This window comes from Nomia melanderi, chromosome 6 (genome assembly GCF_051020985.1).
Source record: "Nomia melanderi isolate GNS246 chromosome 6, iyNomMela1, whole genome shotgun sequence".
In the NCBI taxonomy this organism is placed as follows: Eukaryota; Metazoa; Arthropoda; class Insecta; order Hymenoptera; family Halictidae; genus Nomia; species Nomia melanderi.
Genome location: NC_135004.1, coordinates 15,737,173 through 15,761,562, shown reverse-complemented (window position 1 = coordinate 15,761,562; position 24,390 = coordinate 15,737,173). Strand labels below are relative to the sequence as shown.

The window sequence follows — 24,390 nt, the reverse complement described above, 5'->3', positions numbered from 1 at the left end:
TGTTCGCGCAGAATAACGCGCGAGACGTGTTTCGAATTGCGTCTGAATATATTCACGATTGTATTATTTGAATCTATTATATTGTATTATCCGAATCTGGTATATTATATTATTTGAATCTTTTATATTATATTATCTGAATCTTTTATATTATATTATCTGAATCTATTATATTGTAGTACCTAAATTTTTATATTATATTATCTGAATCTTTTATATTATATTATTTGAATCTATTATATTATATTATATTATTTAAATCTTTTATATTATATTATATTATTTGAATCTTTTATATTATATTATATTATATTATTTGAAAATATTATATTATATTATCTGAATCTTCTCCATTATATCATCAGAATCTATCATATAATATTATCCGAACACACTTCGTACACATCCAGAAAATATACAGAACCGCTGCGCGAACGAGCTAATCGAAATGGGGTATCATGCATCGAAAGATTCGGCACGCAGGGAAGCCTCCGCTGCGTCGATTTTTCGTAGCGGCGCGCGGCAGACTTTCCTGATCCGCGATACTCGCCGTCCGGTTCGTTATCTCGTTTAGTCGCGGACCATCGTTCTCCCGTCTTACTTAACATCCCGGCTAGTCTAGTGCACCGCCAGCGATCCCGAGTTTGCCACAGTCTCCGCGAAACAAAAATCTGGGCGATAGTGTCGGTGAGTCTCGCGCGCGTGTCGCGAACACCTTACGATTCCTCTAATTAACCCTTTGCGGACGAGCATCGGCATTTCCTCGAGATCGAACTGTTGCGTTCGGTATACTAACCCTTTGCACTTCAACATCACTTCACTATGTGAAACGTTCTTCTACGCGATCGTGCTTTGTTATGGTGAAAATTCAGGAAAATTGTTTTAGATTACTGTTTCTTTGACATCTTTACATTGACTATTGCTTGGGAAGTAAAGAAAGTAGATGAAAATACTGTGATATATTAAAATATGGATAAATCTAGATATTTACATTGACAACATAAGGATTAACCCTAATTGGAACTTTCTTCTACGCGATCGTGCTCTGTTATGGTAAAAATTTAGGAAAATTGTTTTAGATTACTGTTTCTTTGACATCTTTACATTGACTATTGCTTGGATGTAGATGAAAATACTGTGATCAATTAAAATGTGGATAAACCTAGATATTTATATCGACAACATAATGATTAACTAGTTTCGAAACATTCTTCCAAGCGATTCTCAGCTGTCATCGAAACTGAAAAGGATCCCTTCGAATTTCCAGTTGCTTAGCATTCCTACGTCGACGTTCGCTTCGTGAGCGAGGAGTTTACGCGGAAGCGCAGCGATGCGCTGAGATGTATGACAGTCCGGAGATTTTAGTTGCCGATGTAAGATGGATGAACCAGTTCCAAAGGTGCCCGCGTTTCTTTCCGTTCGGGGGGGCGAAGGAGAGCCGCTCGCGGGATCGTTGCGAAACGAGCGCGAGATGTATCGCGGCCGCGAGACGTATCCGTCGATTTTTCCGTAAAATCGCGTTAAGTAATCGGGTTCCAGTGAAATGTAAACCGCTTCGAATTTGGCCGCGAGCGATGCACCCCGAAGCGATGGGATCGCGGGCGCGTGAAAGGGCGAGCGCCTCATAAAAGAAGCCGCGTGCCGACGCGTTGCGCCAGTCCGCGCGCGTTTTAACTCTGTCGATCGCCGACAGAATTTTCAGCGATATCCTAATAATTAGAAGCGATCGTCGACGATCCCAAGTCACGTTTTGTACGTTGCACTGTTGGCTACTCGCTCGCGTTGCCGAATATCTTCATTCGACGTCGAGTTTCTCGTTACGATCGTTTTCGATTCACTCGGAAGCTCCGAGCACCGGCAACCGCCGCGCCGATCAGCTTGTTAATTCGCGTCGAGTGTCGTCGTTGATTTTTTGATCGATGATTTCGACTCGGTTCGCGGCGGAGTGAACGTTCGAGTGTCCACGGTGCGCGGGAATCGAAGAAAGTGCGATTCTCGGGACGAGTCGAGGGGCGAACCGGTGCAACGCGGCCGATTGTTGCCGTCCGACGCTCGAGGAGACGGTAATTGAGACATTCGTCGCGGTTGTTGAGCGACGGAGGAGGTTTTTTCTCGAACTGGAAGGATCGTCGAGTATTTTGAAGCTCGTCACGCTCGCTTCTCGTGGTTTCTTTAAGAGGATTAGACGCGTTTCGGTTTTATTGCGAATTTCTGGGTGGAAATCGATGGCTTCGCTCTTGACGCTTTGCCCGTTGCGAGCTTGTTAATCGGATTTTTAATTGACAGTCTTCGATGGTGGATGATGTATTAACAGTACTTGGATTTAGAAGCAAATTGGTTTGATTTAGAAGCAACTGGAATTTTAAAGGTACTTCGCAAGTTAAAACATACTCAGACGTCTAGCGAAAATCATTTTGAGATATTCTGTTTCTCTTAGCAATACATTGTTTTCTGACCTTTTGACCTTGTTTTTTTTTATTCTCTTATGTTCTTCACAGTCTTCTATGCTTTATGAGAGTAACAATTTGAAAATGTTTCTACACGTTTGCAAAAATATGTTAATATCTATTACCTTCGTATCTTATCTTTCAGAAATGGTTCTTTTCAAATTTTCATATTTTCATGAAATTGTATATAGATTTCATATTTTTACCAACACTAGAACATTTAATACGATTAATATGCAATTCCCATAAAAATTGTAACAATAGATTATTTTCAGTTTCTTCAGACATTCATTATAGTACTTGCATGAAGCTATTTATTTATGCATGAAGATATCAATAATTTCTGAACAAAAGAATCGAAACCAGTGATTTTGACTGGTACGGTAGTTCTAGTGTTAAAATCAACGTGACGAAATTCATGACTGCATGAAAGACTAGAGCACATTGGAGTCTCTTGTTATCCAATCAATTTGCCGTTGAATTAATCGACAAAACAAATGCATCGTACGCAGAGTCGTTCCCTCGATCACTGACGAACTCCTCACTGACGCGACGAAAGTCGTGCGAACTTTGTTTCATGAATATTCCCTCAAGACGACGCGTCATTACTTTTAATTACGAATAATCAGCGAGCGTAGTGACTCACTTGAAATCAGTCAGGGGCGTGAAGTTGTGAGGTCATGATGGTAGACAGAAGTTTGCTCGCTCTAGTTAACGAATTTCCTTTTTCATATTCACCGGTCAGTGCGAGTCGTTGCTTCACTCGCGATTTTCACGAGAGTTCCAATTGTTAGTGTCCTAATCGATCGCGATAGTTGTGATTTTACAAATTTTAGAGGATCGATAACAAGAGGATTTAGTTCGTATTGGAAGCAAGATTGATCTGTGTATGTATTGACTACTTTTATCTCTTCATAGTTTCAAAATACTCGTGCAACTTGTTTTCATCGATCAGTTTGCGGAGGTTCGTTAAACAAATATTTTCTTGATAAAGAATTTCTGCAATAATTTCAAGAGAATATGGAACGATCTATTTTTAATGATTTCGCCATGTTGCCGCTTGCCACGAGTATGCGTTATCTCGAAGTCAATGGTTACTGACTAATCTCAAATATGATCATTCATTTTATTTTGTAAATAACATCTACTTGTTACTTAATCTTCCAAACTACCTCGATGTCTTCCTACTTCAAATGTATCTAACATTTAATTATCCTACTTTCTAAACATCAACCGTGTTTCCTTCTTAAGGTACAAGAACGGTTTAAAAAATATTACCTCAGTAGAAAATAAATTTTCCAGTCAAAAATCAAGATGTTAAATCCTTGACGAACTCACATACACTTTCTCTATTTCCAGCTCCATAATATCAACTTTCCAGTCATCAACTTGGAAACATATTCTCTCCTCAACTCATACCATACAGAAACATCTTCAAAAACCATTACCCCCGATATGCAATAAATTTTCCAATGAAAAATCAAGGTGTTAAATCCTTGACAAACTCACATACAGAGTTTCACTATTCCCAGCACCATGAAACCTACTCTCCAGTCATCAACTTGCAAACACATTCTCTCCTCAACTCACACTATACAAAAACATTCCCAAAAACCGTTGCCATAGTAAGAGATAAATTGTCCAATTGAAAATCGAAGTGGTAAATCGTCGACGATCCCACACACACATTTTCACTATTCCCAGCACCATGAAACCTACTCTCCAGTCATCAACTTGCAAACATTCTCTCCTCAACTCACGCCATACAAAAACATTCCCAAAAACAGCTGCCTTAGTAAGAGATAAATTGTCCAATTGACAATCGAGGTGTAAGGCGTCGACGATCCCACATAGTCATTCTCACTATTCCCAGCACCATGAAACCTACTCTCCAGTCATCAACTTGCAAACATTCTCTCCTCAACTCACAATACAAAAACATTCCAAAAAACAGTTGCCCTAGTAAGAGACAAAAACCCTAGTAAGAGTTGTCCAATTGACAATCGAGGTGGTAAGTCGTCGACGATCCCACACACCCATTTTCGCTATTCCCAGCGCCATGACACCGCCCTTAGGGACACTTAGAGGAGGGTCTGGTGTGGACAGGATCGAGCGGGAGACTCCAATATACCGGGGGAGCAGGTCGGCAGAATTTGATTTCAATCCGTGCAATTTCCGGTCCCCGATATCGCCCTCCCGGCGGTCGGTGTCCCTGATTCGTCGGTCTCCGCTGAGACCGTGCCGTTCCAGAAACCTACACCTACATGCCGAGAGCGGCGATTCTCGAGAGCCGGCTCGAACTCCCGACCCACTTCGCCTGGACACGCGTGATCCGATGCATCTCTAGTTATCCTCGATTATTAGCCACTCGGCCGCGTTTATTATTGTGCGCGTCCATCCGGCGGAGAGATGCGCTCGCCAGCTGCCGCTAATAATCGCTCTTTCTCTTTCTCCGTGCGTTACCGATCGTGCCGATGAAAGTTAGCCTCGCGCGAACAGGTTTGCTACCTGGAAATCGCTGGGAGTTTCGCCTAACGATGTGCCTGACAAGTGACGTTGGCATTATTAACTCGACGATAATGAGATATTGATAATATGCTAGTAATAACTATTATTACGGGGAATTAGTCGATGCCACGCTGTTGTTAACTCTTCCAGGACGAAGATTCTTTGAAATTTACGAAGAACGGAGGAAGATGAAGCTAAATTCTGTTGATTGGCTAGACAATAGAAAGGAAACGTGATTTCTTGCTTAATCAAATCATTTGACTTGGTATTCGTAATATAAAGCTTCGAATTCACATTATTCGATTGTTCGCGTTTCATTATAAAATATTTTCTATAATCAAGCTACCAATTGAGATTACTTCATGAATTAACAAGGCAGTTCCTTAACTAAAGAAAATAGACAATGCTTCAGATTTGTATTGAAAGTACATTACTTACAAACTAATCGATACAATTGTCCATCGTCAAGGATCGACGGCTACAAGAACCGATCCAAAGGACGATCACGTTGCGAGCGTGATCGGTAATGCGCAATCGGGTTGCATTTAGTTCAGATCGATTGTTCGCGTTTCATTGTAAAATATTTTCTACAATCAAGCTACCAATTGAGATTACTTCATAAACGAATAAACGAGGCAGTGCCTTATAATTCAGGAAAATACACAATGATTCAGATTTGAGTTCCCATTAACGTCTCGATCAGACAGAAAGTACATTACTTCCAAACAAATCGATACAATTGTCCATCGCGAAGGATCGACGGCTACAAGAACCGATCCAAAGGACGATCACGTTGCGAGCGTGATCGGTAATGCGCAATCGGGTTGCATTTAGTTCAGATCCGTCCCGGCGAGTTTCTCTCTTCGATAAATAGGAATCGCATTCGGGCCCATTTGTCAATGGCCATTCTTACGCGGCGGTATGCCCGTTAATCGCGGCGCGTTGGAGTTTCTCGGCTCTCGTCACGGCCAGTTACATCGGCCCGCGCCTCGCAACTTCGCATCTTACGTCACGCACCGTAGAAACGCGAAAGATGCGGCCCCGTGTCGCAAGCGGCTCGGCTTGATCGATGGTGACCACCGACCCAATGGAGAAACCTCCATTGCGAATGCCACCGGATCGATGAAATTGGACCGGCACTGAATGCTCCGGATCGGGGATTCGGTCACACTTTGTCGTGAAGCCGACCACTCCGTATCGATGCATAGGGAATCTGTATTGCTCCTCGGGTACCTGGCAATTTTCACGTCGATGGAATTATTGGTGCCTAATGGAAAGTGCTTTTGAAAGGAATCCTCGAAGTGGAGTGCTTTGGAAATGGCACTTTTTGTTAGAAAATTGCTTCCTTTTGTTTCGTAGGTTTTGAAGATTGGGTTATTGATCATTTTGTGGTTAATGTTATTGTTCTGATTGTTATTAGATGTTATTGTTGTTATTATTATTCAATTACTATTAGATATTATTACTGTTAGAGTATTCTTAAATAATTATTAGATTACTGAGTATAGATCAAATTTTCCATATTTACTGTGACAGTTTCTTACCGAAAAATCTAACATTTCTAATATCTATCAATCTTAATACAAGATCATTTGCAACTCGAATTTCGATTCCGTCGAGATCGATAAGTTCTAATATCAAATATTTTAACGAATCAAAGAAACTACCCTAAAATTATTAGATCTTCCACACATCCAAATTTTGTACTAAGAAAATAAAAGAACTAAAAAATGTTATAGCATTTCTCATTATCGCTAGGGATACTATAAAAACTAGTTGCGGTTGATAGATTACAAAACAATCTGTAGTGCTAAGGGTTAACTCGGTACGTCGTGTTTCCAATGAGCGGGGTCATTGAATTGGCAGTGATACACGGTTCAGTGGAATTGATTCGAGCGGTGTCGATTGTTCTCCAGGCTACGCTATGTTGTTCCTGACCGTGGCGGCGTGCCTGGTCATCACGGTGCAGGCCGGATGTCCCATGAGGCCCACCGCGGAACAAACTACAGCGACGAGGACCGCGGGCGACGGCGGCTACAGGATTCTCGTTAGCGGAGAAGCGGACAAGTATATCCCCAACGCTGTTTACACAATCAGTTTGCAAGGTAACGTCCCTTGCTTCCCGTTTCGCGGGCTCGCGACGCGCCGCGCGATTCAATGGTAATGTTCATGGTAATGACGTTCATTGTTTACTTCGTGACTAATTGAAGACGATAATTACGTGGCGAGTCACGTATTCTTATTTCGAGAGGCGGGAATGTTATTCAGGATTAATAACAGTGACCGATATTACGATCATTGAGCTGCAACTTGTGGGAGGTTTGTGAAAGGCAAAATTGATGAATGAAAATCTAAAGGACTTTTGATTTGTATATTGTAATTGTAGTTTTAATTATAATTCCAATTGCAATGTTACAATTGCCATTTTAATAAAATTCCAATTGTGATGTTACAATTACCATTTTAATAAAATTTCCATTGTGATGTTACAATGACCATTTTAATAAAATTCCAATTGCAATGTTACAATTACAATTTTAATCATAATTCCAATTGCAACGTTACAATCACAATTTTAATAAAATTGCAATTGTGATGTTACAATTTCAATTTTAATCATAATTTCATTTGTGATGTTACAATTTTAATAAAATTCCAATTGCAATGTTACAATTGCCATTTTAATAAAATTCCAATTGCAATGTTACAATTAAAATTTTAATAAAATTCCAATTGCAATGTTACTATGACCATTTGAATAAAATTCCAATTATAATGCTCCAATTACAATTTCTCCAGACCAACCACTGTAAGAGCCCAAAAAGAAGTAATTTGAACACTGGCATCGCTGTGCAAACTTTCAAATATGAACGAATTAATTCCGCTGTTTTCAGGCTCGAGAACGCACGAGAGGCTGCAACAGTTTACCCGCTTCACGGTATCCGTTCACTCCCAGCATGCGCCGAACAATCCCGCCGCACGGGTCGGCTACTTTCAATTATTCCCGGACTCGCTGGCCACCTTCAACGAGGATTGCGTGAACACCTTCTCGGAAGCGTCGGATCTCCCGAAAACTGAGGTAGGAAATTCTATAAATTTATCAACTAACCACGGATCTAACAAACCAACGATAAAACTTCTTACAATTATTATATCACACCACTTATTCCATATATCCATTCCAACTTCAACAGAAACATTCCAAAAAATTATTACTGCCTCATTAACCCTTCAACAATGTTTAACAACTATACTCATCAGAATAAAATAACCAACTTTATAAACATATATATTTCTTAACCACTCAACAAAGAAATTTCATTTTAAAATACTCCCATGTGTTATCGAAATAAGCGCCGACGAGTATACTCGTCAGTGTTACAGAGTTAACACTAGAACTACGTACCAGTCAAAATGACTGGTTTCGATTCTTTTGTTTAGCAATTATCGATATCTTCCAAGTGTTGAATACTCGAAAAGATTTTGAAAATGAATAGTTTCATATGAGTACTATAATGAATGCCTGAAGAGACTGTAAATAATCTATTGTTACAGTTTTTACGTATTAACCCCTTGCCCTATGATTTCTCTGTAAACTGTGATCAATCTAACTACTTTGTTCTCAATAAGTTATTGAAAATAGGAGAAAATTTCAGTCTTTTTCTACATCAACGTGTCCTCTAAGGTATAATCATTGATAATGGAGGAATAATATATAGTTTGCATTCAAACGAATTAAATAATATTTGTTTGTTCAATGCCACTTGAAATCTTCACGAGTATGACACGATATTGACAAGGGGTTAATCGGTAGTTCTAGTGTCAACTAAACGCTCGTAACAATTTGCGAGATATCTCCGAGGATCGAAGCTGGACAGTATCTCGTCGAGTTTCTCACGAACAGATGTTCCCCGATTTTCGTTCGAGTATCTCGAGTCCCTGTCCGTTGCACGCAACAAGACTCGATCGTGCACCGCGAAGAACCGTTCGAGGCCGATCGCGGATAGATTCCGAACGTTTGGCCGTCAGCCAAGCGTCGATGGTGTCCGATTCCTCGGCGTTATCGTGGCTTCCCGTAACGAGACAATAAAACGTTCCTTACCATTGGCGTAGATCCAAGCGATGTGGAGGGCACCGCCGAAGGGCTCGGGATGCGTTATCTTTACGGCGATGGTCCTGGAGAATAACGTGCGATGGTACGCCGAGGACGGCAGCTTAACGAAAACCTTCTGCGAGATGAGCCCGAAAGAGCTGGAGGACCTCGACGGTGACAAGTGCTGCGCCTGCGACGAGGCCAAGTATTCGGTAGGTTGAAAATATTTCCGATTTTCGAAAATCCCTTGACATCTGCGCATTTCGAGGTTCTCAAAACCATCGAGATTTGGAAAAGTATAAGCATTCTCCATCATAAAACATGCTCTAATCAATTTCTCAATGAACTAATTCCTCTGTTACTAAGATTAAGCTTCAATTCATCAAAACCAGGATAAACAACGAAATATTCTGAGACACTCTAATTCCGCTCTAGAATCAACCCCCAGCGTCTAGATCCATTGATATAGAGAAACATTGACACAACTATCGAAAGGAACTTCATTACAACGTGTTCCTATTGTTAGTATCGTTATTTAACTGCCCCACTCAATGGAAACTAGCGCGCGAAGTTATTACGATGGCATTTGAATGATTCGAACCACCCCGTCGCAGTTAACTATGGAGGGAATCTGGTCGAACGTGACCCACCCGAAGCAGTTCCCGTTCTCCGCCTGGTTGACCCACTTCAGCGATGTGATCGGCGCGTCCCACGTTCCTAGCTTCTCCTTCTGGGGCAAGGACCACATCGCCACCGACGGCTTCCGGCAACTGGCCGAGTGGGGCTCCGCGTCGGGGGTGGAGGCGGAGCTGAGGCTCAACGCGAACAAACTGAGGACGCTGATTAAGTCCGCCGGCCTTTGGTACCCGAACGTAAACAGCAACACGACCACCAGTTTCAGGTAATTGTTTTCCCCTTGGTAATTACCTGGCTGCTTTTTCTTCTGCTGGAAGAACTGGGGCTTGGAATATTATCACAATGGCTCATCTTCGGTGTACATGTAATTATTTGAAGTAGAAGAGATAGGGAGGTTCGTGGTTGTAAAGGATGGAGTAGGGTGGGATGTATTTTGGAATGTTGGGAATTATGTCTTTGTTTGAAGCAGAAGAGGTGGAATATTTGAATATTTAAGTATTTGTTTGAATTATGAGAGATAGGGAGGTTCGTGGTTGTAAAGGATGGAGTAGGGTGGGATATATTTTGGAAAGTTGGGAATTATGTTTTATTTGAAATAGAAGAGATGGCAATATTTGAATATTTAATTATTTATTTGAATTATGAGAGATAGAAATATTCGAGAGTATAAAGCATGCAATAGGGTAGCAATAATTTTGAAAAATTGAGAGCTTAGTATTTTAGTAGCTCTCGATTGATGAAAGTGAAGAAGTAGGTAGAGAATTTTCCAGTGATTTGTAATTGATGGAAATGAATAAGCAAGCACGAAGATCGTAGTAAGAATACAATAATATTAAAATATAGACACTAAGAATGCTATAAACATATTTTAGACCCAAAGGTGTATTCCGAGCAACCTGAATATAATCTGTAAATCTGATTTTATTCAACAAAGGCAATTTCTCACACTGAAATCAATTCTTCTTCAGAGTAGACAAAAACCACCCCTTGGTCTCGGTGGCGTCCATGCTGGGTCCTTCCCCCGATTGGGTGGTCGGCGTCAGCAAGCTGAATCTCTGCAGGAAAGACTGCACCTGGACAAAAAGCGAGATCATCGACCTGTATCCATGGGACGCTGGTACCGACAATGGGATAACCTACATGTCGCCGAATTCCGAGACGAAGCCACGGGAGAAAATGAAGCCGATCACCACTTTGTACCCCGAAGATCCTAGATCACCTTTCTACGATCCTACTGGTAGACCCATGCTACCTCTGGCTAGGTTGTATTTGAACAGGGAGAAGCTGATCCCACGTGGTTGCGACGAAGAGGCTCTTCAACAACAACTGACGCAATTGGAAGTCGCTGAAAATACCGAAGACACTTCTAGACGTAAGAACATTTGTAATTCTCGTCTCTGATTATTTAGATTCACGTTTCTTGAGTGTTTTCATCGTTTCTATGGACAAATTCGAGTGAATTGCTTCGGTTGTTCGGTGATTACAGGTTTAACCCTTAGCAGTCCTATGTCGAGTCAGACTCGATCTATTTTATTGCAACCTCTACCTGTTTTAATAATTTTTTCTATATTTATGTGTAGTATCGCAATTGTACCATTTAAAGGTAACATTTCAATGACTCCCAAATATTCTCGAATAAATAAATAGAGCGTCATATCAAGCTGTTGTTTTCTAGGTCTCTATTGATACAGTTTGTTGTAGTAGTACTTTTTTTAATTTTTCTTTGTTTATTCTGGATAAAGCTGAATGCCAGACGACGGAGTACACGGCCTGGTCACCCTGCTCGGTGACATGCGGCAAAGGATTGAGGATGAGGACCAGAACCTATTTGATGCCGGAGAAGGCGGCCATGTTGCAGTGCAATAGGCAGCTGGTTTCGAAGGAGATGTGCGTTGCATCGGTCGCAGAATGTCAGTAAGTGTTGCAAAATTGATTGGTAGTTAGAAATTGAGAAGGAATGTAGGGTGAGAAGGCTGCGGAGTGCTGAAGTGTTGTAAAACTGATTCAAATTTGAAAATTGGAAGAAATCTAGGTGTCCCAAGATTCTAGATTACTCGCAAGTGTTTCAAAACTGATTTAAAGTAAAAACATTCGAAGAAATATTAGAATTCTAAGATTCCAGAATGCTTAAGCGTTCCAAAATTCCAAAACAGGAAGAAATCTAGGTGCCTTCCTTCACTGTTGAGTCTACCAATTAGCCTATATCACCAAATCACCCATAAAGTCAATCCTACCAATGTTAATTCATTACTTCATCGTGGTCTTCTGCAACATGATTAACCAAACACGTTTCAAATACTGTCTCTAGAGGCGAAGAAGAGGCGGAAGGTGACGTGGAGGTAGGATTGCCAGTCAGTAACGACGCGCTGTGCAGAACTACCGACTGGGGCGAGTGGTCCGAGTGCTCATCGACCTGCGGCATCGGGATGAGGTTGAGAAGGAGAAGGTTCTTCAATAATATGGCTCGTAAACGATGTCCTCAGTCGCTCGTCGAGAAGACGGAATGTACGGGGCCACCGTGTCCGGCCGGCGCCGAGGAACAAATTGATCCTACGTGCAAGGTGTGTTACCTAGATCATCCTATCGCTCTTGCGATCCTTTGTCTTTCTTTCTTCCTTCTCTTCTTCTTCTTCTTCGTTCATAGATCAATTATGAACGAATTGCACCATAGTTTCATATCTCTGAAATCTTCACTCTGCTGGATACATTATTTTCTTACTTTTCTGTCTGGTGAATTTTCATGTTTACAGTTTTACACTTTACATTTTTATTTTGTTTCATTTATTTCATACTCCCATTTATATGTTCCGACATTTAGTGTATTATTTTACATTTTTGTTTGCATAACTTTATATTTTGATTTATATATTCTCACGTTATTTCATACTTCCATTTATATTCCGACATTTAGTGTATTATTTTACATTTTTGTTTGCGTATCTTTACATTTTGATTTATATATTCTCACGTTATTTCATACTTCCATTTATATATTCCGATACTTAGTGTATTTTTATTTTACACTTTTGTTTGCGTATCTTTACATTTTGATTTATATATTCTCACATTATTTCATACTTCCATTTATATGTTCCATTTAGTGTATTATTTTACATTTTTGTTTGCGTCTCTTTACATTTTGATTTATATATTCGCACTCGGTATACGCCTAGTTCACACTGTCGTTTATATATTCCGACATTCAGTGCATTTTTTCACACTTCTAGTCCTCTGCAATCAGTACATTGTTTACACAGGTGACAGACTGGTCCGACTGGTCGCCCTGCAGCGCATCCTGCGGGAAGGGGGTGAAATTGAGGACCAGGTTACTAATGGTCGACCCTTCGGAGCAACAACGGTGCTCCTCCAAGGTGGAGATGCTGCAACAGAGACCTTGTTTGGAGCAGGCCGACTGTACGTTCGACATGGCCACAGCGAAAGGTAACATAAATTCCTTCAGATGAAAATTCTCTTTATAAATTGTTTCAAGCAGCAATTACATTATTGTAGTATCTAGAATATTTAACCAGGTCGTATTGCGACGGACCGGCGCCGGGATGTTTGGAAAATAGTGTGATTGCGTTTAGAAAATCTCGAGCGGCTGAAAGAATGCGAGGAAGAGTGTCTGGAACCGAGCGACTGGACCTTGAGAAAAGCGTGTAGACTGCGTGAATTTTGACTATGGACGAAAGATGCGAGTGAGAAGGGTGCAAGGGTGAGAAAGACACAGCGAATGGGGGTGTGTTAAAAGCGAGTGGGAATGCGTGCGAGGACATTTTGGTGAGAGACAGCGAAGAACATTTTTGTGCGTGATAGAGTCGTGTGTTGGCCTTCGTATTAAGTTGTATTTTACGTGTTGTCCATATTGTTTCCTAATTCTCATCTTACGGAAGATCCACCTTTTCAATATCTATAATAATAGTAGCCCCACTATAAAATTGGGGGCTCGTCCGGGATTACTATAGTATTGTTTCCTTATTTCATCAAACACATATATTTATTCCTAATTCTCGGTTACTGAAGAACCACCTGTTCACCATCTATAATAATAGTAAACACTATATTATTATCGTACATTTTCCAGTGGTCTGTATGGAGGAAGCAGATCCCGGTCCCTGCAGAGGCTACTTCCAAAGATGGTCGTTCGTTCCTCAGAAGTTGATGTGCGTGCCATTCGTCTACGGCGGCTGTCGCGGCAACAGGAACAACTTCTTGACTGCCGACGAGTGCATCAACACTTGCGGCATTGTAACGAACACACTCTCCATATAAATATCTGGTTTCATTGAAACATTACTCGGTCAGTTCCTAATGAAGCAAATTCTTCAGGTACGAGCGATTTTAAACGGAGAGCCACTGAACGCTACCAGCCTTCAGCAACCGTCGACACCAGTCGACTGCCAGGTGTCCAATTGGTCGCCTTGGACATCCTGCAGCGTCACTTGCGGCTCCGGTCGTGTCACTAGCTTCCGCACTGTTCTGGTAAAATGTTTCATTTGACTAAATATCTTAGAAATGAATTATCTGGGTATAGACAATTCCAGTTTTCGATCGAATATCTGATGAATCACGTGATTATAATATTTAAATCAGAGTCATATACATAGATGAGGATTAGAGAAAGTATGAGGAAAGAAATTCTCAATATATTTTCCGTTTAATTTTGAACCTAGAAGCATTTTATACACGAGTGTTTCGTTTCCTCGATTAAACCTTTGCAGACGATCCTTCGAAATCTGAGAAACCTCCAGCAGATGGTCAATTATATATCAGTCGATTAATAGAAAAAGGAAACGTACCGATCTCTTGCTGTCTAAGCAATTAAATCACTCGTTCGAGATTCAGTCTTCCAAATACGAATATTTCATCTCGAGGTGTCGATGTTTGTCCGAAAAGGGGTTAATAATGAAACCGCTAAAATCAGTCAGGAGCATAAATCAAAGGATTGGAAAGTCAGTCTATTTGGCAAGCTTTCCCGTAGGAAGCAAAGTGCGATCTTACTGCAGTATGCATCCGAGTTTCTGAATTTTCAGCAAGACCCGCAGAACGGCGGTCGTCCTTGTCCCAAGAAGCTTCAGCGTCGCTCCCGATGCCAGCTCGCGCCGTGCGAGTAACACTTCAAATAAACTGGATTCGAGACTGGCGCGGCTAAAACAGCAAACAGAGAAGACAGGGAATACGTTCGTTTTTGGGCGCGGATCGTGACCCGTTCAAAATGTAATGATTCACGCGAGGGACGCCTCAAATATTCACCTTTCCCTTCGTTCTCCATTCACAAAGGAACGTCCACCGATTCCGATGAATCTTTGATACGATCGTTCTCGTATGAATATTTTGCACGTGGTTCTTTATAAATTTATTGAAAATTTTGTATGCTATTCTAACGTCTTCGATGTTAATAGTAAAATAGAATGTGATCAACGTGTAAAGTTTATGAAAACTCTGGAAACAGATTTTTCTCGGTTTCTTCGTGTATTTGTTGCAGTATCAGAATGGAAATATTTATTTTTAAAATTATTTTGGATATTCGACAGTAATGTGTTTAATGTTAACACTAGAAGTACTGAGAGTTTCATATGATCAACGTGTAATGCTTATGAAAACTCTGGAAACAGATTTTTTACAGTATCCGAGTGAAAACTGTTTATTTTGGAAACAATTTGGATATTCGACACTTTCAAGGTGTCTATAATTGCGAAATAAGAAAAATGGAACCTGTTATTTAGTGTTGATACATTTGTAGGTTCTTTGTTTCATTAAAGATTCATCAGAATCGATCGATGTCGCCGTGAAATTGGTTCCCCGGGGATCGAAGAGGATCGTCCGATATATTGTAAGTTTTTCTACAAGATGGTGGGTACGAAATAAACCGATGTATCAGAATAAATGGTATTTTATTAATGGTCAATCGTGATCTTCCTACTCCCGGTCGAATTCTCGAGAACACGCAGGCCATGGCAAACATAATCGAGCTGCTCTGCCATTATTGCGTTCGAATTTCCACATCTTCTAACAAATCCTCGCCAAGCGATCGTTCGTAAAGAATCTTGTCACGAAGAAACATACGAATCGTCGTAATCGGACTGCAAACGTTTACGCGTTAATTTCCATTCAATATCTCCGAAAACCATCGAAATTCAAAGACTCATTAAATAAATTCATTTAACAAACGTAACGCTAATCGATTCCAATTCTCCCCTGGATCTGTTCACGAGAACACGAATCCCCATAAACGTCACAGTCCGACCATCGAAGACGACGAAATAATAATAAAAAGCAATCGATACTAAAAAAGAAAACATTATCCTAACGACTATACAAATCTCGCGCAACTCTCCGTCATAATCGTAACTAACGCTCAGCAAAAAGAAATGGATCACTTTCTCTCGAAGGACAATAAACGAACGATAATCGAACGAGACGCATGGACTCCGATGAAACGACTGTCCTCGACACAACCCGATCCTGTCCCCGACAGGCCGCATATTTCTTCCAAGAAACGTTATCGTGATGGATGCGGTCAGAAACGATATTAATTTCGATCTCGTGAAAAAATTCCGCTATAGTTCGTTAACAGCTATAATTCGCCTCCGAGGAATACAATCTATAATTATGTTCGCCGGCTTATCTTGTTAATAAAACAGTTTGGTTCCGTGTTTGCATTTTTTTTTTCTTGTTGTTCTTTGTTCCGTTTTTTGGTTTTCCTCATCGTTGATCCTCCTCATTTTCTTACACGTATTCTTCGTCATCATCGTCATCATCATCTTCTTCATCTTCTTCTTCTTCTTCTTCTTCTCTTATGTTTCTTTACAATAATAACCTCTCACGAAGTAACATTCACTACGACGTTTGCCAAGTGGACAGCTAACTTTACATTTACAATAATAATCTCATAAATAATACACGTAGGCGGTACGGTGACTATACGATCCGGCCAGGATCGCGAGGACCAAGAAAGGACCTAAGACGAGAGAGAAAGAGAGAGAGAGAGAGAGAGAGAGAGAGAGAGAGAGAGAGAGAGAGAGTGGGCAGAGAGAAAGACTTGGTTTTTTTCATTCGAGCTGTCGCGTTTGTTCGTTCCCTCTCGTGGCTGCCTCGCGATACCGGCGACACGCGTTAATTAACATTAATGGTATTTCATTATTATTATCATACGTACACGTAATATCTAGGAAGTAGTACGGATCTCTTTGTCTCTTTTAGGCCTCTACTCGACTAAGCTACTCGGCTCGTTCTTTGGTCGTGACACCTGCACACTCGTCTTCCCTGTTTCTACCAAGAGAAAAGTCTCCATATAAATTAACCAACGGACTCGCCTCCGAACGAACGAGCGACGGTGTGTCGCTGCGAAAAGAAATTGGAAGCTCCCTTTACTGAACGTTCCTTGAAAACTGACGCGTTCGCTACCGATCTTCCCACATCGTTCAATACTGTCTTTCATACGTTTATAAATTTATTCAAGAATTATTCGTCTCCAATTTATTTCGATGGATTAAGAAATTTATTTTCTGCAGAAATTTGCCATTTAGTGAACGAAAAGATGGATTTATTTAAAAGCTTTTCTGCAATGAATGTTATCGTAGAAAAATAGCGAACGCGTTAAGGCGAATTCATTTCGATCCCTTTGTCTCTATAGTCAGCGGATTCCATCCGCCACACGATTTTCACTATGGAGGAGAAAGTCGATCGAAAGCCGCCCAGATTCTCAAGGAGAACTTCCATTCTTTCAGTCGACTAGTACGCCCCGGTGCCTCGATTACTCGAAATCAACCCTTGCGTTGGCAACTGAGTCGGGATTTGTCCAAATATTACAAATATTCTCATGTAGATCCTTTGTTTCCGAAGGAAAAATCAATGCAAGTGTCGAAGAAATAAACATTTGAAGCGATTCCGTTAAGTTATCACGGGAATCGAGTGAAATTACGCGGAAGAATGTTTCGAGATGCCAATTTAAGGGTTAATTAAGCGTACGGTTCGATCGTCGGTTGACTACGGTTCGGATAATCGAGGTGTCTCGCTGTCGGCGCTGGAGAAGAGACAGGTTCCCGGGGCTGACGGGGAAAGAAACGTTCGATCGCGGTTGATCCGACTAGAGTTCGTTGAACGGGCGAAAATAAAAAAGTACGAAACGCCACGTTTCTGATCCGATTGGCGATAGAAAAAGCTCCGATCTTCAGTAGACCAGCTTCCTGAAGCGGCTAGGATAAATTCGACGTGTACGCGACTCCGCTAAAACGACGATAACAATCCTTCTCTTTGTTCTCCCGTTTTTATAGTGTATTTATAAGTAGTCACTGATTCTTACGATTTAACGCGGAGACGGCGCGGTCGGCTCGGAATCGATTGTTCGCTCGAGATCAGGATTACTCATCGAATTACTCAGAAATCATCACGGTTATCCACTTTCCTCGTGAATTAGTTAATTTAGTTATAAATTGAAGGATTCTCGTAGAAAACTGTAACAAAAATGTTTCTATTGTTCTGTAGTGTACGGTTGCAATTTTCCTTTTGCAAATTGTCAGCGATAGTCGTTCATAATACTGATAATATTGGAAGATGACGTCACGCAACGTTTAATATTAACCCTTTGCACTCGGAAGTTCACTAGAAATATTTTAACATTTTCCGATGAGACGAAAATAACTCGAGATGTCACACGCACATTGAGGAACAAAGCTATTTTATTTCAATATTTCATTATACGAACTATAATATTAAATATTGAATTTTATAGTTTTACTGTATGAAATCAAGTGGTGAGAGAGACCTCTCGAGTGCAAAGGGTTAAAGGTTTCACGTTTGAATCTTGAAGTACTTTCCACAAGTACTCTTTAACACGTTGAGTGCCATGGGGGTCTCCGGTGACCCCCAAGCAAATCAAACTACTATAATTCACTCAATTAAACGATAATCATTCGCAAACATTTCTATACTATAAATAATGATACCCATTGCGGTGCGTGCAATGATAATAATCCAATTCAGTCGAATGATTTAATATTGTATTTTTTCCCTTTTTTGTACTTTGCTCGATGAAATCGTGCGGCGTTCAACGTGTTAACTCGTTACCAAATTTAATTACAGAACGAAACGTTTCAATAGTGTTCGCCAGATAGATGCACGCGATAAATCCCAGACCTCCACAAATTAGAATAAACTCGAGAGAGAATAGCTTGGAAACGATGAGCCTCATAACTAGCCCATTACTCTGATATATTCTATTTTTCGAGGCCCCTAACGAGCCGGCTCGTTTGAGTGACAAATAGACCGCCGACGTCCCTGCAAATTTATATCCTTTACGCGCCAATTACCGTCACAAGCGCCGAACAGATTCCTTCCGTTAACTGTCTCGTAAATGCAACGGAAAGACATCGGCCTCCGAAATCTTGTACTCCCATGAACATCCTCTGTCCACGTATAACATTAATTCCCAGTGATCGCGCAACGACTGGGAATAACAAGGACAACATACTAATAACAACAATAGTAGGACACGACGAGTATCGTCTACGATATTACAATCTGTCACCTGCGATCGTGTCGTCGACAGTGTCCAGTTTCAAAGTGGTTCGAAGTGATCAAGATCGAGCGTTCAACTCCGAACCGACCGACGACCGTTTCCAATTTCATTGGTACGAGATCGTCCGACTAGTGCTGACTAGACTAGTGATCGTCGACCCACTTGCCCCTTCCATTCTGGCAGTAGTAGCGGTAGTAGATCGTGGGATGACACGGGGTGAGATAAAATCGTATCAGCGGCGACCGATCGAGGCGACGATGAACGTCCCGAGATACCTGGTCCGATGAGAACGCTCCTTTCGACTCGGATCGTTTAGCGCAACACAACTGCTGCACCGCGGACGACGTTTGTTTAACTATCCGCGGTGATGTATACGTGGCGGTAGGAATAACAGTGGTCTAACTCCTGTTTCTGAGTTTCTGGATTTTGTGAAATGCTCTTGGAGGAATTGAATTCGATGTTGTAATATTAATATTGATTATTGGTAATTGGTGTTATTAATAGCACTTCAATTTAGATAATGAATAATAAGAAATGTTATTAGCGTTATTGGAATAGTAAAGAAATTCTGAGTTTCTAAGGGAGAAGCTTTTGTGAAACGTTATATTGATGTTACAATTACTGATGTTAATTATTGATAATTGGTATTATTAATAGAATTTCAATTTTGATAATAAATAATAAGTAATATAACAAGCATTATTGTAATAGTAACGAAATTCTGAGCTTCTAAGAGAGAAGCTTTTGTGAAATATTCTTAGATGAAAGAAATATTGATATTACAATTACTGATTATTGATAATTGATATTATTAGTAGCATTGCAATATCAGTAATGTATTTACTCAACCAATATTACAGTTACTAATATCAATAATTCATAATAAATAATATTATTAGTATTACTGTAATACTAATTATATCAATGTACAATTAATCCAAGATTTCATTGAACCTTCTTTCCTCGAAAACAGGGGTTAGACTATTCTGTCACGTGTCAAGACTCAACATTCATCTCCATTCGAAAAATTGGATGCTCCACCAATTTCCATTGTGACTACCCATAATCTCGTACTCGTATAGCTACAATTTCAGTACTTCTCAGCCGCACGCAGTTAAGAAACTCCCGGGTCGTCGCGCGGGAGTGTCCACGTGGGCACGCGTGGGGGTGAAAGTTCATCTCCGCTGAAATATGAGGAAGTTCGCGCGTGATCGACGAGCGTCGCTCGTGTCAAAGTCGCTGCGGTTTCACGCCGGCGATTTTCCCGTCGAGGAAACAGTGATTCTGCGTTTTCCATGCCGCCATTTGTCTTCCACGCTACATCCCGGTGCATCCTGTGCATTCATTAATTACACGAACAGGAACATCCTGCGACATTCCTCCAATTCCAACAAGACATCATTAAAACGTGGAAAGCAAACTCTTCTTAACAAAATGCTTCGTGGTTATCCAATGAATTAATCCTCGGTAGAAAACCAACGGATACCTACAAAATAATCAACTCAATGAAAATGATTAATTACTCATTACCCCACATCCTCCTACCATCAACAACCTTAAAAATGATCTCTGCACAACCTGATTCAACTTCCATAATACCAAAACAAATTGATTCAAAGAACAAAGAACAATCAACACTACCGAGTTGACTTTCTGAAATCCTATAGCAACCTCAAAACTGCATGTTATTAATTTATAATTCATCTATCCGAATTAATTACTTCGGCAACCCCGAAACAATAGTCTTTTTAACACTTAGCCAATCGAATGGGGGTATATCTTTTCTTTCGTTATTTAGTAAGTCTTGAAGTGGGATTATTTGCAATTCATCAAATACGGTTCTTGTTTTTACAAAACAATTTCTAACCGAATTCACTGAAAGAGTTCAATTGAAGATAATGGAGGAGATTGTAGTTATAGTTCTTTTCAGGCGGTCGCCTAAGTGTTAACACATTGAACGCCAACAACGTATTTTAATTGCATTACTGCGGGGCCGGCGCTCAATGTGTTAAGTTTATTCTGTAGAGTGATGCATTTCAGAATCGTGTAATGTAACAATTGTAATATAAGTCAATGGAAATTTTGGGAGAAACATCTTTCTTTCTCTTGTTCTATGTCTTGCATTAATTACTCCTAGATACTTAGAGGTCACATTAGTCAAGCCGAGTTTTGGTTCAAAAGTGCAGACAATTGAAATCTTGCGCTCGCAACGCTAAAGCCTTAGCGTACGTCAATGATCATGCGTCGAAAGCTGAGCGTTGCAGGTGAAAGAGTGTCCTTGCTTTTCTCCACTTTTGAACCATCAAAACGCAGAGTCCGGCGTTTTCACGGCGCTCAATGTGTTAATTTCAAAACGAAGAAACCACGAATAATCGTTAAAACCCATCTGCTACAAAGACAACAATCCTCCTCACTTATTCCTGCGGATCGCCAGCGTGAAACCGATGTCAGACTCCGTATTGAAAGGAAAAGGGCTCGCCGGTGGGTCAACGAGCGGGCGTTGTTCGTGGTTCACGGTCGACGTCGCTTACGTGTAATATATGTATATATATATAATATATATATATATATAGTATAATATAATATAGTTTCTTTGTGTTTGTTTCTCGTAATTCTGCGTTTAGTCTCGGCGAAGTCTCCTGTCGTCGCGAGAAAGGCATCGTTGTGCGTGTGCCGGCGACGACGGCCACGCGATCGACGGACCCGACGATGACGGTGGTGGTCCTCCTGTCCGCGAGCGGTGCCGCCGTCGCAGCGTCCGCGGCTGCTGGTTAACGGAAATCTCGGAAAACACCCGTCGACGCGCGCGACCCCCCGCGCCGCTAGCTGACACGTCGCGCGACGGCGACCGGGGGATCGTCTCAGAGCCACCTGTCCGTCTTGTCGTGGCCGGATATCGGCTCGATCCCCGGGAGCCGCTGCAGCTGCGTCGCCGAGCCGTTCCTCTTCAGCGTCACCGACAGAGAACCGCTGGCCACCACGCTCTCCTCGGTGGTGGACGGAGTCAGCGGGGCGGCGGTGACCACTGCTGAACAAAAACAAGCGGATTTTCTTCAGCCCCGGTGATTTATTCGCCGTTGCGATTTATGGGCCGGCGAGTTTGTTTGCGCACCGCGAAAACCCATGCGTCTCTTCGCGCGCCAAGCGGCGATAAGTTATCGTGTTAATGAATTGCAACGCGGATTCGTCTCGATTGATCGTCGCTCGAGGCTCTCTGCACTCGACTGTTGAATTGATCGACGCCTCGGTTCCTTCGGATCGGTATTTGATCGAGAGGTTGTTCAACTTTGATGGTTCCGTACTCGCGAATTCTTACGCTTCGATGCATACGCTTTCTAGATTACGATTCGTCGGTTCGAGGATTCTAAGTGGTTAATTAGGTTCAAAGGATATTCAATGTTAAGACTCTGTGCTCGATAGGGGATTTTCAGTCCGGTATTTGATCGTTAAGAGGTTGTTCAACTTCTATGGTTCCGGACTCGAGAATTCTTTGGTACACTTCGCTGCCTACGCTTTTTAGATTACGATTCGTCGATTCGAGGGTTCTAAGTGTTTAATTAGGTTCAAAGGACATTCAATTAACCCTCTGCGCTCTAAAGATGACTCTCAATCTAGATTCCATATATCAAGACTGTCTTATATACAACACTATACTCTCTATAACGTATCAATATATAAAATATTCAACTAAAATATCTTAATTTTCCTTAATTTCCCTAAGCTTCCTCATTTGTTACTTCGAACCTCGTCTCACTGAAAAATATACATATCTAGAAAACCTCGAGTGCAAAGTTAACATTCACTATGCTCTCTATAAGGCATCAATATATAAAATATTTAACTAAAATATCTTAATTTTCCTTAATTTCCCTAAGCTTCCTCATTTGTTACTTCGAACCTCGTATCACTGAAAAATACATATCTAGAAAACCTCGAGTGCAAAGTTAACATTCAACACTATGCTCTATAACGCATCAATATATAAAATATTCAACTAAAATAGCTTAATTTTCCTTAATTTCCCTAAGCTTCCTCATTTGTTACTTCCAACCTCGTCTCACTGAAAAATATACATCTCCAGAAAACCTCGAGTGCAAAGTTTAACATTCAACCCTTCAATAACATCTTACCCTCGTAATTCCTCAGTTCTCGAGTAATTAATAACAGATTCACGATCAATCGTTCCACTACCCTCGAGCGTACCCAAACACAAAGCTCAAAAGGAAACCTAAACCCCAACCCTGATCGATCGCTCGCCAAGCGACCAGAGAGCCAAAGATCCAGGGGACACATAGTTGAAAATTCCGATTGACCCGGTGAACTCACCAGGTTGCTCGCTGATGCTCGCGCCGTCGGGGTTGTCCAGGCTAGGCTGTTGACTCTGCGTCGCCTCGTGCCTCCTGGGCGGCAGGGTTTGCTGGTTCAGTTCCGGTCCTCTGGTTGGCACGCTGCTCGCCCTGTACAGCGGCTGCCTCTTGGAGACCTTCGACACGAAGGTCGAGGCGATCGTCTGCACCGGGTTCTTCCGCAGCGTCGCCAGGGCGTCTAGGCCGTGAGCGAGCATGTGGCGAGCATCGTAATGATGCGTCTGCTGGGACTGATGCGAATGATGGGGCTGGACCTCGTGGCCGCCGGCCTCCAGCGAGGACTTTGAGTCCGTCGATCCCTCCGACCTTGAACCGGCGTCCTCGGAGCCGCGCGAGTACACTGAGTCCTCCGAACGAGATCTATCTGGGAAAGGAAGCCTCTTAGCATTCGCGCTGCATTTTAACGCGTTAAACGCCACGGAAATCTTAAGCGTTTTCCCATAGAGTTTGTCTTTTGTAGCAGAGAAAAGTAGGAATAATTATGAACTGTTTGGCGTTGCAACGTTCGCGTTGCACTATTATCAACTTAGTTGCCTTATTGAACATTTTTATTTCACATCGGTTGTCTTGTGTGTTACGATTGTTTTTTAGTCGTTCAGAAGCGTCAGTTACCAGTGACATGGCGCTTAACGTGTTAACTGCCGGCTGCGCGAAAAAAATATTCAAAATATTATACATTTTCGTAAAATAAATCGTAAATTGTTGAAGTTAAATTATGTGTATTATATCTTTAAGAAAAATTATAATTGAATCATCAAAAACTTCCAATGTACTCGCATAGAGAGCAGCATTGTCCGTACAGTCGTGCCTAAGAGGTTA

The 24,390-nt window shown here is 41.4% G+C and overlaps 2 protein-coding genes across 7 annotated transcripts in view; one reads left to right on the top strand and one right to left on the bottom strand.

Annotated features, from left to right (window-relative positions):
- Positions 1-518: 518 nt before the first annotated feature.
- On the top strand, positions 519-15,592 carry fat-spondin (extracellular matrix protein f-spondin). Its single transcript, XM_031983897.2, has 12 exons — positions 519-687; positions 6,872-7,060; positions 7,850-8,034; positions 9,069-9,260; positions 9,663-9,949; positions 10,653-11,056; positions 11,427-11,598; positions 11,993-12,245; positions 12,942-13,125; positions 13,769-13,932; positions 14,014-14,166; positions 14,718-15,592. The coding sequence occupies exons 2-12, from the start codon at positions 6,880-6,882 to the stop codon at positions 14,796-14,798; spliced, it is 2,256 nt and encodes a 751-aa protein (XP_031839757.1). The 5' UTR covers positions 519-687; positions 6,872-6,879; the 3' UTR covers positions 14,799-15,592.
- The window catches only part of Trpgamma (Transient receptor potential cation channel gamma), a 208,840-nt gene continuing 200,011 nt past the window's right edge, over positions 15,562-24,390 (bottom strand). For all 6 annotated transcript variants that reach the window (XM_076368223.1, XM_076368222.1, XM_076368225.1 and 3 more), the window contains 2 exons: positions 23,531-23,935; positions 15,562-22,232 (listed from right to left, as the gene is read on the bottom strand). In XM_076368223.1, the coding sequence (XP_076224338.1) occupies positions 22,066-22,232; positions 23,531-23,935 (572 nt within the window). In that variant the 3' untranslated portion in view covers positions 15,562-22,065. The remainder of the gene's footprint in view (positions 22,233-23,530; positions 23,936-24,390) is intronic.

Coding starts and splice junctions, on each gene's coding strand:
- fat-spondin (XM_031983897.2), top strand. CDS start 6,880: ATGTTGTTCCTGACCGTGGCGGCGTGCCTGGTCATCACGGTGCAGGCC. Junction 13,126..13,768: donor CGACATGGCCACAGCGAAAG/GTAACATAAATT, acceptor TACATTTTCCAG/TGGTCTGTATGGAGGAAGCA. Junction 14,167..14,717: donor CTAGCTTCCGCACTGTTCTG/GTAAAATGTTTC, acceptor CTGAATTTTCAG/CAAGACCCGCAGAACGGCGG.